This window comes from Myotis davidii, unplaced genomic scaffold (assembly GCF_000327345.1).
Source record: "Myotis davidii unplaced genomic scaffold, ASM32734v1 scaffold184, whole genome shotgun sequence".
Taxonomy (NCBI): Eukaryota; Metazoa; Chordata; class Mammalia; order Chiroptera; family Vespertilionidae; genus Myotis; species Myotis davidii.
Genome location: NW_006297021.1, coordinates 4,789,142 through 4,805,298, shown reverse-complemented (window position 1 = coordinate 4,805,298; position 16,157 = coordinate 4,789,142). Strand labels below are relative to the sequence as shown.

The window sequence follows — 16,157 nt, the reverse complement described above, 5'->3', positions numbered from 1 at the left end:
CGCTTGACTGGGAATCTAACCCACAACGCCTTGGTCTGTGGGCCAACGCTCTAACCACTGAGCAAACCAGCCAGGGCAAGACAATCTGTTTGATGAGGAATACATTTACACGGAACTCACCGACAGCTTCAGACAGGCCGTAGACCTTCTGATTATACGCGTCTGTTTTATCCCATATGAAGGTGTAGGCCAAGTTGGGTGAGGCGGGAAACCACTTCTGAAAGAGTCTTCCTACGACAGCCACCATGAGGTGGACCTTCATCAGGTTGAAGGGTATCACGGCCTGGGTCATGGTGACCTTGAGGACGGACTTGTACCCGGCAGCTCTGGAGCTCAGGTAGGACAGCCTCAGGTCTGTCCCCGGGATTGTGGTTTCTTCATGGAGCACCTGATGTGGATAAAGCACAAGCCCACACTGGGATCTCCTACAGCCACAAGATAAAATACACGGGAAGGAACCGAGTAGAGCAACCGAGACACCAAGGAGTCACTGTTCCTCAGTGCCCAGGTGAGCTGTGATGCTGCTGGACAATCCGGGATGCACCTGCTGCCGCCCCTCGCTCCTCCTCCAAGCCTCTGGTCATTCATTCTGCGTCACTCAGACTCTGGGGCTCCTCCTACAGGAGACACTGCGACTGCGCCACCGAGTGACATGCACGGACTTGGTTTACAGTCACCTGGAGTCTCACTAGCCCGTCTGTAATTTAACCCGTCGCCCAGGAAATTTGGGGCAACATGTGTAAGATGGTTGGCTCAGAACACGGATGTGCTCTAGGCCAGAGAGCTGGGCTCCCCGAGCTGTGCAACTAGGGATTAAACCTCTGCTCTGGCCTCATCACCGGATTGGTCGCAGCCTACAAAGGCAGGAATGATGACAAAAAGGGCCAATTCATGTGGGTTCAATTGTCGCACATTCCATATCCACGTGGAAAGGTAATATAATAACAGCACATCCTCATAATTAGCTCAACACTGAGCTAGGACTCACCACTGATTTTTTTTATATGACAGTAAATGAACCAGTAGTTTAAAGCTGTGAAAAACTTCCCCTGTGAACAACTAATGTGTTACTGAATGCACACAAAGACACTGAATATATACCTTTTGAATCGAAACAGGACTGCAAAAAGTTAATATAATTATCCACATAAGTATTATCTACTGTACACCTTTAAAAAAATTCTTAACCCTACAATTTACCCATTGATGTGATTACTTAGTTATTTTGAAAAATGTATTTATGTAGCATATACAAGTCTTCCTAAATGATTCAGACTCTCCTTGCTAACATGCCTATTCATTTGGTTAATACTGGCAGCCCCACAATGGCTTACTACATATAGTATATGTAGTATATGTCATATACTGTAAAGCAACCCCACAATGGCTTACTACATATAGTATATGTAGTATATGTCATATACTGTAAAGGGCAAGGCTCTCCATGTCCCAGAACCTGGGCAGGAAACACCACTTGCTCAATTTAGAATTATGTAGTGTTTTGTGAATCCTCACTGGAAGATATTTTTCCATTGATTTTTTTTAGAGAGAGTGGAAGGGAGGAGGAGAGACACAGAGAGAGAAACATTGATGTGAGAGAGACACATGGATTGGTTGCCTCCCACACACCCCAAGAATCAAACCCAGGACCTTTCAGTCTGCAAGCCTATGCTCTATCCTCTGAGCCAAACTGGTTGGGGCTACGTAGTGTTTCCAGACACTTCCTCACATTGCCCTCCCAAGGTTCATCACGCAGACAGAAAGGATCACCTTCTATGTTACAAAATCATGGAAGAGAGATTCAATGTTCAGGAGTGTTTCTCCCCCCCAGCTCCTCACACAGGACACAGGAATGATGTGCATCTGTCATCTCCAGATTTTAATAACTTAAGGAGAAGCCTGGACCCTGAGGGGGTCGCTGTCAGTGTCAATGGAAATGATCCAAAGCCTGGAAGTGGCACGAAAGAATGAACTCAAGGAACTTCCATTCTGGTGTGTGATCGGTGTTGGCATGAATCTACAAAGGGCCATGCCGATGCCCTGCAGTAGCGTAAGTAGGCATTGCCACACTTGGACAGGCCGCTTTAGTACAGTCGGGGCTCTTTACCAAACACACTGACTGAGCTCAGACACACACTGTCTTAAGCAAAATAGTTCTGGAGCACACAGAAACTTTCTAGAGCTCATTACACTCAGGGGGACCACCGCATTAAGGATCGACTGTGGGGTATGAGGTGAATAAGTGGAACAAAATGCACGGTTCTCCCATCACGGGGTGCAATGTCCATGGGTTAGTTTGAAAAACAGATTCTGTGACTCCCGAACGGCCCTGAAAATGTAAGTGATTGAAACCTAAAGCATACACTCTATTTCCTCTGAATTTATTTTCAAAATAACTTCTCATACATTTGATTGGTTTTCTATGTGGAAGGCAATCTTTCATTAACATATTTCCTGTGACCTAGAAATTGCTTTCCTCTTTCAGAGTAGCATGTGTTATCCTAATTTTAATAACGGATTATTGACTTGACCATCATTAACCTACTTTCATGGAGCACATACCTGTGATTTAGCTCATTAAGACATGCGTTTCTCCCCTGTAATTTAACTGGACTACGTTATTCTGCTTTAGTGGGGAAGTCAGTCCAGCCAGAGGGGAAACAGAAACCGTTCAGCCTCCTGTTGGCAGCTGCGTGATCTGTCAGCCCGGCTCTTGGACCCCACCGCACATTCGGTTAGAAGCTACATCTGCCAATGTTACTGTCCAAATCGCTGTCTAAACCACCCTTCCTCTCCCCTTCCATCACCATGATCGCTGGGCCCTCCCCACCTGTGTGCAGGATATGCATGGGGCTACGGGGACGCTAGCCTGCTCACTGATCTCTGTCACTTAGTTAGCATTAGAGAAATGCTGAAAAGACTTCATGGGTCCTCTAGTTCCCTACTTTTGTTCTAAATCTTCACCCGGGGATATTTTTTCCATTGATTTCTAGAGCGACTGGAAGGGAAGGTGGAGGGGAAGAGAGAGAGAGACATTGACCTGAGCCAGACACATCTACTGGTTGTCTCCGGCATTGTGCCCCGACCAGGGCTGGGGAACCTGCAACTGAGGTACATGTCCTTGAGCGGGAATCAAACCTGAGGCCCTTCGATCAGCGGACCGATGCTCCAACCACTGAGCCCCTGGTTCCCTAATAAGGTCTCCATCGTACGGCATTTTGGGGCCATTTACAAACTTCCCCCGATCTTTCCCTTTATACGCCCTACATTTAACTTGTTCATCAGTTTTTATACTACATTGTTTTTACCCCCACACTGTTGCTCATCCATTTTCTTCAAACTTCCTTAGTGACTTTGGCTTCCTTGGGAGTTGACCGCTCTTTTGACCTGCCACAATTCTTCATTCACATCTTGATCCTATTTAGCATAGCAGGATGCGTGTCTTAGTCTTCTATCCCAGCGGAGTGCCTTGTACATGACAGGCTCTCAGTAAATGTTGCTAAATGTTGGATGTCTGTATGATGGAACGGGGAGAAAAAACCCCCACCCTCCTGGAACTGTTGGCTATTTGAAACCTATTTCAATGACCTGGTTTGCTAGACCTCTGCCACCAATGGGCAGACAGCGCCTTGAGGTTGAGCCTATTTTAGGACTGGCTAAGGAGGTCAGTGACTGCCAAGTGGGCCCTGGGGAGCAAGGACTAAATTGAATAGGTTGCAATGAATTCCTTAAAGCTTCAGCTCCAAGCCTGCTGGACTGCTCTGCAGTAAATGAATGAGGTGTCCCTTCTGCAGTGTATCTGCCTGTGAGCAATCTCATAATTGGTTATCCTCACCTCTTCTCATCTGCACCTACACTCCCTCCTCCCCTGCTGTAAGTGCATCTATAACACTGATGACTCCCACATACATCTTTACTTCCAACCTCCTCCCTGGACTCCACTCTTACACGGTCACTTCTTACCACCTCAACCCCCAAACGCCTCTGTCCAGGCCACACCATTTCCCCTGTGGACTGATCTTGCCTCCTGAGGACGGGGCTCGTTGTTTCAGCCTCTAGTGGCCTCTCACTCAATGTGAGAAGCTCTTACCCGTTCCGTGACCTTCAATGCCTTAGGGCTGGTGTATCACGACCTTCACTCCAGCCACACCTGCTGCCCCTTTGCTCTTCCTTGAACAAGGCAAGCAAGCTCTTCCTTCAGAGCATCTGAACTTGCTCTCTGCTCTGCCTGGAATGCTTCTCTTTTTAAGGTTTATTCTTTCACTTAAGTGTCTGCTGGAATACCATGTTATCAAAGGGATCTTCCCAACCACACGTTATAAAATTGCTCTCCAACCACGTTACCCTGCTTTGTTTTTTAACAATTAGTCTTATTCACAGCTTGATATGTCTTTATACATTTAATGCTTCTCTCTCCCTATTAGCTGGTAAGCCATAGAGAGCAGGTGCTTCCTCTGACTGGTTTCTGGCCTGTTCTGTCTGGACAGTGCTGGTGCAGAACAGGTGTTCCGTGAATACTTGCAGAACGGACATGACGAAGCTGTGGTGTGCTGCTGTATTTTAAAGACCGTGTACTTTTACTTAGCTTTTTATGAATAAAGTCCATTATTATGGTACCAAATGTCCTGCCTTTATTATCTGAAAGTATTTCTTTTTAAAAAAATCAGGGCTACATTTTTATTGATTTCAGAAAGGAAGGGAGAGAAAGGGAGAGACAGAAACATCAATGATGAAAGAGAATCATTGATCGGCTGCCTCCTGCACACCCCCTACTGGGGATCGAGGCCACAACCCAGGCATGTGTCCTTGACAGGGAATCGAGCTGTGAACTCCTGATTTATAGGTCGACACTCAACCATGAGCTACGCTGGCCGGGCTGAAAGTATTTCTAATTGGTAACATATAGGAAAGAAAACAATGCCCAGATAGTTCAGTAGGTAAAATGAGTAGTGAAAATATGGCTGTTTCAAAGAAAATTATAAGGTTTTTTTTAACCTGTGAGAATAGGACTTTATGAATTATGTATTATAGAGCTTAAGATAGGATATCAAGTTTTAAAAATATTATCTTGAGAAAATTAATGAACATTTTCTGTCAAAAAATAATTTTTTGAAAACTTTTTTTTTTTTACTTACACTAATTAACAAATGGTGAGTTACTGAGAAGTGACCTTGGACAAGGCAGCCAGGAGGTCAAGTACCTGTAGGCACTAAAACCTTTTCCCAATGAATGAATGAATTCACGAGCAAGGACGCCATTGCTGTTGCATTGCGGTTGTTTTTCCATCTGGCTACAACTAATACATTTATACAGATGCAGCCTGAAGGAAAAGTCCTTTGAATAGACCTTTAAGAAATAACAGAGGTCCTACTATAGCAATACCTATTTAGTGCGTGCATTCCCACTCTCAGTCCCCCCTGCCTCCCACATTCTATGGTTCACTCTATAGAATGACGAAGGGCAGCACTAGAATGATGCAGCCCTATTTAAACAGCCTTTGGAAACCTCATGACCTGAAGCGGTTTACTGAGAAGTCCTGCTAGCATACCTACCTGCGTTTCAGGGATGATGGGACTGTCCTCAGGAGAAGACCTGAAGAAGGTGGATAAAGGCGATGACACGATGATAGGATTTGGCCTCACAAATCCACTCAGATCACAGCTGGGGATGTCATTCTCCTCTTTCTTCATGACCAGGGTGTCCATCACATAGAAGACGTTCCAGGGGATCCACACCGTGTGGTATTGAGTGAGGAACGGGGATCGCTCAAACACCAGAGTGAGAGAGGCGCCACCATTTGCCACCAAGTCAAACCTAAGGAGCAAGATACACTTTGTGAACCATCTGGGTCCCCTGGAATGATGCCCAGCTCATTTAGTTAACCTCCGCCAATGAACATGCCTTACAAAGAAAGTCAACTTTTCCTCCCAACTTTCACATGAAATAGTTTCAAATCGACAGGAATATGAAAAGAATGATCCAACAAACACTCATATTCCCTTTACTTAGATTTACCAATTTACATTTTCCCACATTGGCTTTATCATCTCCCTATCATCTCCTTTCTCAGAACCACCTGAGTTTAAGTTGTACATATTATGCAGTGCCACTCCTAAATATCTCCACCAGAACCCCCAAGACAAAGAGCCTTCTCGGACAAAACCACAACACTGCCATCATGCCTTAGAAAAGGAAATCAGCTCTTAAAGAACGACATGAAGAGATGACTCTAAGTTTCTGCCACATGTTACAGTCACTGATTTCTGGAGCCTAAACATTGTTGGACTTCTATATCATGAGGGACAATAAAACAGGCTAGGTGATAGAAGAATGTCTAGTTCTTTTTGTTGTTTTTTTAGATTTAAATATATATATCTATATATATCTATACATATAGATATATATATTGATTTCAGAGAGGAAGGGAGAGGGAGAGAGAGATGGAAACATCAATGATGAAAGAGAATCATTGATCGGTTGCCTCCTGCACATCCCCCACTGGGGATTGAGCCCGCAATCTAGGCATGTGCCCTTAACTGGAATCGAACTCGGGACCCTTCAGCCTGCAGGCTGACACTCTATCCACTGAGCCAAACCAGCCAGGGCAAGCTTGTCTAGTTCTGCTTCTTAAAATACTTCAGAGACTGTGCACTAGGACAAACTCACATGCCATCCTGCCGGGTGATGGTGTAGCCATACTCTGGGTAATGGAAAAACGAGACGTTGACTCCAATGAGTGGTGTTCCGTCCGCAGTTAGCACTTGGCCTCTGATGACGGACGCGAGGCTGTGGGAAACCCAGAAGATCCACAGTGAACAAGTGTCTTCCCAGACCCACACACGCCTGAGTTACAGATGATTCCACCTCAGGGTAACATCACACGCAATCCTATTCACAAAAGCCAGACCCCAGATACTCCCACAACTGGGTCCCCTTTAATTCTGTGTAACCCACCTTCTCTACATGCCGCGTGTCTGGCCCTGGGTTTCCAATTCGTTGCAATCTGGTTTTGGAGACTTATCCACACCAGGAATTTAGAGATGAATTTTAAAATGATAAACTGCCCCCTTTTTTTCATAAGTCGTATGCCTTGTGCTTACATGAAGAAAAGTATACTTTCCAATTAATTCCGAGGCAATCTGTAAATCTTCAGGGAGCGAGTAGCACAAGATTTAAGGGGCAACCAGGAACATCTGTGCAACAACTTTTAATCACCCGCTGGGCCTGGCCGCATTAATGCTGCGACATCGCTGCCCACCCAGGAGTCCGGAGTGAATCACCCCTGGGCGCAGCGGGAGTGGGACACCTGCCTCGCCTTCCTGGTTTAGGCCGGGCATCACCGCTCCGCAGAGCACAGCCGCGCTCACAGGCCTCCTGCCCGGCCTGAGCCGTCCCCTCCTTCACCATCTACACCCCCTACTGAGCTCAGCTAAAAATAAGAGTGCACTTCTCTTTGCCTTTTGGGGTCTTTCCGTGGCCTCTTTCGAAACATTTCCAACTGTGCCAACGAGCTAAGTGAAGATTTACTGACTCCCTACTGGGGTGTCCCGTGATGGTGCAGGCCCTGAAGTTGACACAGTGCAGGAATCGTGTCAAAGACACTCGCAATGCGAAGTTCGGGGAAGACTTTGCCGACAGAGGAAAAACTGCCGTAGACAAAAAAGCACGTTGCCCACATGCACAGCCAGCAGCAGCCGTGTAACCGCACGCGGAATCCGCATGGGGAGCAGGTGCCTCACCTCTTGTTGAAAGGACTCTCTCCGGGGATCACGTGGGTGCTCTCGGCGCCGGTGAGGAAGCCGATGCGCTCGTAGAAGGACTTGGCCGCCTGCTGGGACGGGGACTGCGGGCTCTGGCTGATCACGTCCTGCGGGTCGGGCCGCCCGCGGCAGTACGGCTGGTTCTGGCAGGAGCTCTGTAAGCAGCAGTCGGGGTCCATGCAGTCGGTGAGGCCGTCTGGGGAGAGGTAAACCGGTGAGAGAACCCCTTCCCACGCGAGGTGTAGAGCACGCTCTGTGCGTTGGTTGGTTTCCCCCATCCAACCATTTGTCCCTCCCACCCCCGACCCGAGAGTAATTCCCATGAGGTCTACGTGTTGGAACCGATGAAATACAAACACGATCCTCACAGCTGCTTTCGTGGAGAGTAAATGTTTAGATTGGAGACAGCTGAAAAGAATATGTTGATTCTGAGCAAGAAGTAAAAAAGGACTAATTAGAACAATCTACGAGCAGGATGAAGTGATATGGATTAGCTCCATGTGCGATCGCTCCAGCCCTCAATAATTTAGGGAAAAATGCATGAGGAGGTAACATACACAGTGTGTGTGGTGAGTGGACGGGGCCTGCACAGGGCGACGTTCTAATTTGGGAAAAGCTTAGGAAATGACGTCTGCGAGACGAAGCCAACACAAACCGACACAAACAAGATGAGACGAGTCCACCACCTCTCGAGGAGGCTGCTCTCCCAAGGTAGATAAAAGCATGTTCCAAATCAAATGAAGGCATTTCTCAAACTTTAAACAGGAGCCTGAGCCCCGGGTATGCCTCCCTATAATGGAGATGATAATTTAAAAAGTGGCAAATGCTATATATTGGAAATGATGAGACATTATCACAAAAAACTGACCAATAGTGATGGTGATGTAAAACAGTCATGGGCAGACTTTGCCGGTGCCTCTACAGGAGCCCAAAAGGAAGCCACACTCAATGTTCATTTAAGCATTTTGTTTGAAACATATCAACCAACCCATTAGTGGCTAAGGGTGCCGCACGTCCCACAATGGGGATCGAGCTCGCACCCCAGCCACATGCCTGGACCAGACTGTAACCTCTGGCTCATAGCTTGATGCTCAACCATTGAGCCATGTCGGGCTAAGTTCATTTTTCACTGACCAGTTGATACATACATTTTCACCTGCCTGCCAATTACATTTCTCAATATAGATTCATCAAAAGCAATAGTTTTTGAAGACTTTAATCACTCTTGGGAGAACAGATAAAATAGTTTTAAAATCTTCAAACACACGTATCAGGTCTTGGTGTGACTCTATCATGGCAAATCAGTTGAAAGTATCTAGTTGACCTATATATTTTATGTACACAAGAGTTTTTAAAAAAATATCTTTTATTTAAAAAAATAATACACTAGCCATTTTCTTTATAAAAGCCTAATATGCTAAGTATCCAACCATTCGTTCGAGCATTCGAGCGCTCACTATGATGCGCACTGACCACCAAGGGGCAGACGCTCCGACCAGTAGGTCTGGGTCTGAACAATCGGGACTGGGAGAGATGGGCTGGACACGCCCTGGAGCCCTCCTGTGGTCTCTCCCCGGCCCCAATCGAGTACCAGTGGGGTCCCTTGGCCTGGCCTGTGCCCTTTCGCAATCCAGGATCCCTCAGGGGATGTCGGAGAGCTGGTTTTGGCCCGATCCCTGCAGGCCAGGCCGAGGGACCCCACCGGTGCACAAATCCGTGCACCCAGCCTCTAGTAGAATATAAGCTTGCCCCTTCATTATTTGACAGCAAATGGAGACAAAAGAAAACAGACTACATTGAACTGTACTGCGCAGTCTACAAGTAGGTGAACAGCAACACAGGGCTGATGAGAATCTGAGATCAGGGGTCCTGGCTCAGTATGTTTTGCCTGCCTGAGGAAGAATGCAGTGAGCCCTTGTGAGTTCCCCTGACACCCATTTCCCCGTCTTTGGGCAACAGCTCTAAATTCTCATTGGGGACCCATCCCTCCCTGACTCAGTCCAGGCACATATCCCTTCATGTCTGCATCAGAAATGGACACGTGACCTAACTGTCTAACCAGAGTGAAGTTCAGGAGCGACCTGCGAAGAGATCCCTGGTGCCCCAGCTTGGAGCTGCCAGCTGTGAAGCTACTGTTGCCTGGGAACCCAGCCATCCCAGAGGACACAGAGCCAGGCACTGGAGAGGACAAACTACAGATCCTGGGGACATCTTTGGGGTATGTGCAGTGAGCTTCACCTGACCTGGCCTCCTGGGCTCTTCAGTTCTAGAAGCAAAGGCATTCCCTTCTTCCTCTGCTGCCTGGGTTGGGTTTTTGTCACTTGAAACTGCAAGGACTTAGTTCATCAGGAGACAGTAACTACAACTCTCTCACGACTGTCCTTGTAGTTAAAGGAAAAGCTTCATGGGCGAGTACTTGAGTTACGCTGATGGTGTTGGACTATCTTTACATTAATATTTTAATTTTCGTTTGTCCACAATTTCTATACACATGAAAACATGTCAGAATTGCCAACAGGCAGATCTTATGACATATTGTTTCCTTGCGATAGATTTTCATGTAGATGTCTGTTATACGTCTAAAAAGGTGTTGCTAATCTTCTGAAACTGTGTATTATTCTTTTGTAAAAAATACAAAATCATGTTTCAACAAAATCAAATGAAACTGAATTTTGAAATTTAATATAAATTCACCAAAATATCACTAAGCCAAAAGGCCACGAAAATGAGAAATGTCTAAATATTTCTAGTGGAAAAAAGATGAAACTATGCCACAGGCTTATTTTTCATGAAGATATATTCTAATAGTGCAATACAGCGCATTTTCCCTCCATCTCTTTCAAAGAAATAGAAGCACAGTATTGCGATTCAGATTTTAAAGTAGTCAACTGTTGAACCATTGCCCCAATATCATTACTGACTTCAAAAACACAATTAAAAATAAAACTCCATGGATTTAGAATGCATTTGGCAAGAGAGAGTTATTTAACACAAACATTTCTTAATATTGCTGCAGGTTTCCCTTTACATTAAATCTTTAACATGAGTAGAAACTACTCAATAAAGTACTTCCAAGTACTGTATTATATTGCATGTCCATTATTCTGATAAATTAAGGTTTAAATGTTCCCCACTCTCTTTTTCCCCACCACACTCCCACCGTGGCTTCCTGCAGACACTGTGTGGCTCAGTGACCAAGGAGGAGTGCTCAAATTCAGCCATTCATCTTTGTTAGTTTATAAAAAGCAAATGTACATCTGGCACACGGTCCGCAGGTCATAAAGCTGCATGAGACCGACACCTTCGGAACGAATCAGCTGGGAATGCATTTTTACAAGCCTCTCTGCGAACATCAATCAGAGAAGGAGTCTCCTTTTCGACAGCCAAGATGCAGGGGCACACTGTTATTTTGTCTGGGGAGTTTATCAGTAACTTTCCCAAGCAAACGAAGGAGGGTTATGAATCTGGCTCCCCATAAATGGAGAAAACATTTTTTATTCTTTGTCTGTACTGGTATGGCTGGGGCTATCTGGTACCACTAACTTGATTACCCACTTGCCCACATGGATACTGTGGCAAAATTGTCTTGGTGGAATAGCTTCTTAAAATCATCGAGATTCCATTTGAATCTCAAGAATATTAGGTTGGCTTAAATTTATATTGATGTAGAAGCCATATCTAGTAGGATGAATCATAAAAAATCTCAAGAAAATCAGGAATGTTCAGACGCCCTGAATAACAACATCAATAGTAATTAAGAGCCTTTCTCTTTTCAGCGTAAGCTTTGCGATGTAAGTGTTACTTTGAGGTAAAGTAGATAATATAATTTATGCTTTCATTCAACCTTTTTTAAAATACATTTTTAGCGATTTCAGAGAGGAAGGGAGAGGGAGAAAGAGATAGAAACATCAATGAGGAGAGAGAATCATTGATGAGCTGCCTCCTGCACATCCCCCACTGGGATGGAGTCTGCAACTGGGAATCGAACTGTGACCTCCTGGTTCATAGGTAGATGCTCAACCACTGAGACATGCTGGCTAGGCTCAGTCTTTAATATTGTGGCTCTAGTTTTCATTTTTAAACATGTTCTTGTCGTTCCTTAGCCTTCCATTGGACTTTTAAACAGTGGTTGGAAAACTTATTTTGCAAGGGGCCGGACAATAGACATTTTAGTCTCTGTGGGCCATTGAGTTTCTGTTGTAACTCTTGAGCTGCCTTGATAGCAAGCTCTAAAGCGGCCCAGCCGTAGAAGGCATGTAAATGAATGGGTGTGACTATGTCCCAATAAAGCTTTATTCACAAAATCAGGTTTTAGCTTAGGGGTCATAGTTTGCCAACCTCTGGTCTTGCTTTAAAGTTTCTACCCTGCTCTATTCTATTTCCTTGTTTTTTTTTCCAAATCATTCTTGATTTTTTTTTTTTTAAACAAGGCACACTTTGCCAGATTACTGAAACTCCTGACTCCTAGTCTTCCCTCGGTCACCCTCTACGCTGGCTTTAAGCTGCCTGTCCAGACTCTCACTCTTCTTTCAAGCGGCTTTGGGTATTTCCATTGGTTCTTCAAAACCTTGACTTACTGACTGAATCAAAAGTCATAAATCTCCTTTTAGTGAATCTTCATCTTTTACTCAAAAGATAATGCCCAGCCCCCACCCCACAATTTTTGGAAGGCCCTCTATCCAGTCCAAGCCAGAGGGAGTGGTAGAAATTCCGGTGCAGTATTTTATCTGGGGACTTGGGAACTTTGAGTGGACAGATTGGAACACCTTTCATTACTCTGTTAAGTCACTATCTGTAACATGCTTGAAATTTACTTCGTTACTACTGAATTGGCGTCGTGTTCAGTTTTCTGTATCTTCTTGGTTTGTCTATAGCGGCTTTCTTGATGATTTTAGTCTCTGTGTTCCATGCTCATGCCTCCAGGCTGATCATTCTCCTGAACTCCATTTCCACAAGCTGCCTTCTAGGTTTTTCCAGTCGGATATCACAAAGGCATCAAAAATGTAACATGTCTAAAACACAACACAGGCAACCTGCTTCTTCTGTACTGCCCACATCAGCGGACACCACCCACCCACCCAGCTTCTCTACATAGGACACGAATGTAATCCTTGACTCCTCACCTCCCTTCCTTTTTTCTCTGCACATAATCAATGACCAATTCCTTCTTTTCTTCACTCCAAACATCTTTTAAATCAGTGCATTTCTTTCCATTTCACTGAAATTACCCTTCAGGGCACCGGGGTCACCTTTTGACAAGATCTCAACGACAGCTAGGTTCCTCAGGTTCCAGCCTCGTCCGAAATATTCATTCTCTACGCTGTAGTTGGAGTAATCAGATCAGAGTTGATTATTCCACTTGTTTAACTAAAAGACTTCCTTTATTTAGTCCCTGCCTCCTTCTGTGGAGTTAGAACTCCTGAACACAGCTTACAAGACCTTTCATGATCATTATTTCCTCTGCCCGGAGACCTGCTCTTACTCCCCACCCCACAGCCTTCCACAATCAGCTCAACGGCCTCGTGAAGCTCCTTGAAGGATAGTCTAGTTCGCTGTTGTATCCTCAGCATCACTTGGCCCCAAGCTGGGGTACAATATATTTGCTGAATGAAGAGAAGAATGACTTCAGTTCCTAAGGATTGTGAGATCTGAACAAGTCAGAATAATGTCTTAAAAGCACATTAGAAACGCCTACTGGTTTTCCTTTATCACCTTTACCCTACTTTTAGGTACGATGCCATTTCTTGGTTTTGCTACAATAGGTATTTTTAAATGCTCAGTTGGTTGAGCGCCATCCCATGCACTAAAAGGTCACCAGTTCAATTCCCTGGCATGTGCTTGGGTTGTGGGCTCTATCCCAAGGTGGGGCATGCAGGAGGGCAGCCAATTGATCTCTCTCTCTCAAATCAATAAAAACATATTTTAAATATGTTCTTGATTAACTGAACATTAAGCAATCCACACAATTATAAAAAACAGAATAAATTATGAAAGATTATAATCTTACAAAGTGAAATTCCTTGTTTATGAAGACTTATAATTCAGAATTCATCAATGAAAAGATAAATGTTATGAAAATTTACCTCATATGAAGCAAACACTTCTGCATGACAAAGGACACTATAGACAAAGTTAAAAGATAATCCAAACCCTGGGATTAAGTATCTGCGACACACCTAATGAAGAGTTAATAAGCTGAATAAACTAAAAGTCTTAAAAATGAAAAAGGAAACGTCAAGCAACTCAACAGAACAAAATGGGCAAGAGAAATAAACAGTTAGCAAAAGAAGAAATACAAACGGTCAAGAAATGTATATAAAGACCATCAATCTAACTAGCAATTAGGGAAATGCAAATTAAAACAATAAAAATGGAGTCGTTTTGAGCTGTCAGACAAAATTCATATTTTTCATTTTGCTGGACGGCTTTGTTTATGTGCAGAGCAGGAACAGGGGATATAAACACGCTCATGCTGATGAAGTAGAGAGTGTGAAAGCCACTTACAAGGCAATTTGGCAGCAGCTATTGAAATTAAAAATTAAAAAACCCCTTGACCCAGCAATTTCACTTCTAAAAATCTGTCTAAAAGAAATATTTGCACATTTACAAAAAGATTTATATGCAGATACACACAAATAGAGAAATACAGAGATTCACTACAGATTTCTCTCTATACTAACAGCAAAAAGTAAGAAACAATTGAATTATTATTTTTTCCCTTTAATCCTCATGCTAGGATTTTTTTTGTTGATTTTTAGAGAGTTAGGAAGGGAGAGAGAGAGAAAGAGAGAAAGAAAGAGAGTGAGAGAGAGGCATCGATCAGTTGCCTCCCGTATATGGCCCAACCTAGGTATGTGCCCTGACAAGGATTTGAACTTGCAATCTTTGGGTGTATGGAACAACGGCTCCAATCAACTGAGCTACCCGGCTAGGATCAGCTAAGTTATTACCAAGGTAGTAGTGGTGACATTAACTAGTATACCCATATTTCTATTAAAAAGAATGAGATACGCCTACAGGTACTGGCATGAAAAAACCCTCTTGGATATACTCTTTGGCAGAATCCACTTTAGAACTGGACCTATCCCATTCAAGTTTAAAAACATAGCTATGCATGTAAGTTCACTGAGGGAGGAGAGATGCACATTGAGTTGCTGACAGTGTTCAACTCGTTGACAATGAGAATGTCGTATCCGTGCATGACCATTAATGACAACCCTCCCCACCAATGCAGAGGCTCTCACCATGGGCCAAGTGTGACAAGGAGACCCGCTTCTGAAGAGGTACTCAGCAAGGCCCATGTCTACCCTCAAAGCTCGAGGTGGCAGCTAATGGCAGTGGGTACAAAATGTAGGGGGGACTTCCAGTGCCAGCCGGCGTGGCCCGCCTTTCCTCCCCTTCTAAAGCTCACTCAAAAAGTGCGAAAACCCCCATGATCAGGAAGCTATTGGGTCCCCTGCTTCTGAGAGCCCAGCGTGGACTTCGCTTTCCTAGAAGGGGGTTGACCATGCTCCAAATTCTGTGGATGGTCAAAGGGTCAGACCAACCTGGCTCTCTCCCCTGAAGGAGGATCCAGCAGTAACCCAGGCCCACCAGCCCCCACCAAACCATCTCTACCAGGAATAGATGTTCATGCTCTGGACTCTGAATGCCCCTCTGTGTTCCATTATCTGGATCCTTTTTGGGAAGTGCTCACGATACCTTGTTATTTTGTCTCTCTCTTCCTCTTGTTCTTTTAACTGTTTTCCCTCTCTCTCCCCAGTTGTTACTCTCATTTTATTTATTTTTTTACTTTTAAATATGTTTTTGGAGAACACAGCAGTATCATCTTCCTACTAGAACTTTAAAAAAATATTTTCAAATATTTCCTTATTTCACTTGGTAATCTCCAGACTTAGAGCAACCCTACCATCAGCCATACTCATTCTGATGCTTAGTTTTCATTCATTTTTTTGCTTCTCTCTTTTATTCCTAGGCACATTCCTACTTTTTCTTGCAGTTTGATCCTTTCCTTTGCATTTTCTTTCTCTCTCTCTCTCCCTCATTACTGCTTCTATCTTTCTAATTTCTGAGTAACCTCAACTCAATTGTGCTTTCTTCTGTACTATCGCCCACTTCCAAATACTTTAATAAAAAGCCTGTTTTAGGTACATCTTCCTGATGCATCCCCGAAGGACAAAACATAACCCTCCCTACTTCCAAGTGAGATGAACCACTCCTGCAGGCATTCCACCAGGCTCACACCACGTTCACTATGAAGCTTTAAGCCAGTGTTGTGCCCTCAACCATCCAATACCCAGGAGGGGCCTTGAGTAGCCTCAGGTACCCACAGGGGGCTGTCCCCTGGAGGCCCAGACAGGGAAGCAAGATGTCAAAGGGATCTCTGACCAGGTCTCT

At 44.5% G+C, this 16,157-nt stretch overlaps 1 protein-coding gene across 1 annotated transcript in view; it reads right to left on the bottom strand.

Annotated features, from left to right (window-relative positions):
* The window catches only part of TENM3 (teneurin transmembrane protein 3), a 420,001-nt gene that overhangs the window by 49,162 nt on the left and 354,682 nt on the right, over positions 1-16,157 (bottom strand). Inside the window, exons 15-18 of the mRNA XM_015569744.1 lie at positions 7,740-7,956; positions 6,667-6,786; positions 5,553-5,814; positions 121-388 (exon numbers count right to left, since the gene is read on the bottom strand). Coding sequence (XP_015425230.1) covers positions 121-388; positions 5,553-5,814; positions 6,667-6,786; positions 7,740-7,956 — 867 coding nt within the window. The remainder of the gene's footprint in view (positions 1-120; positions 389-5,552; positions 5,815-6,666; positions 6,787-7,739; positions 7,957-16,157) is intronic.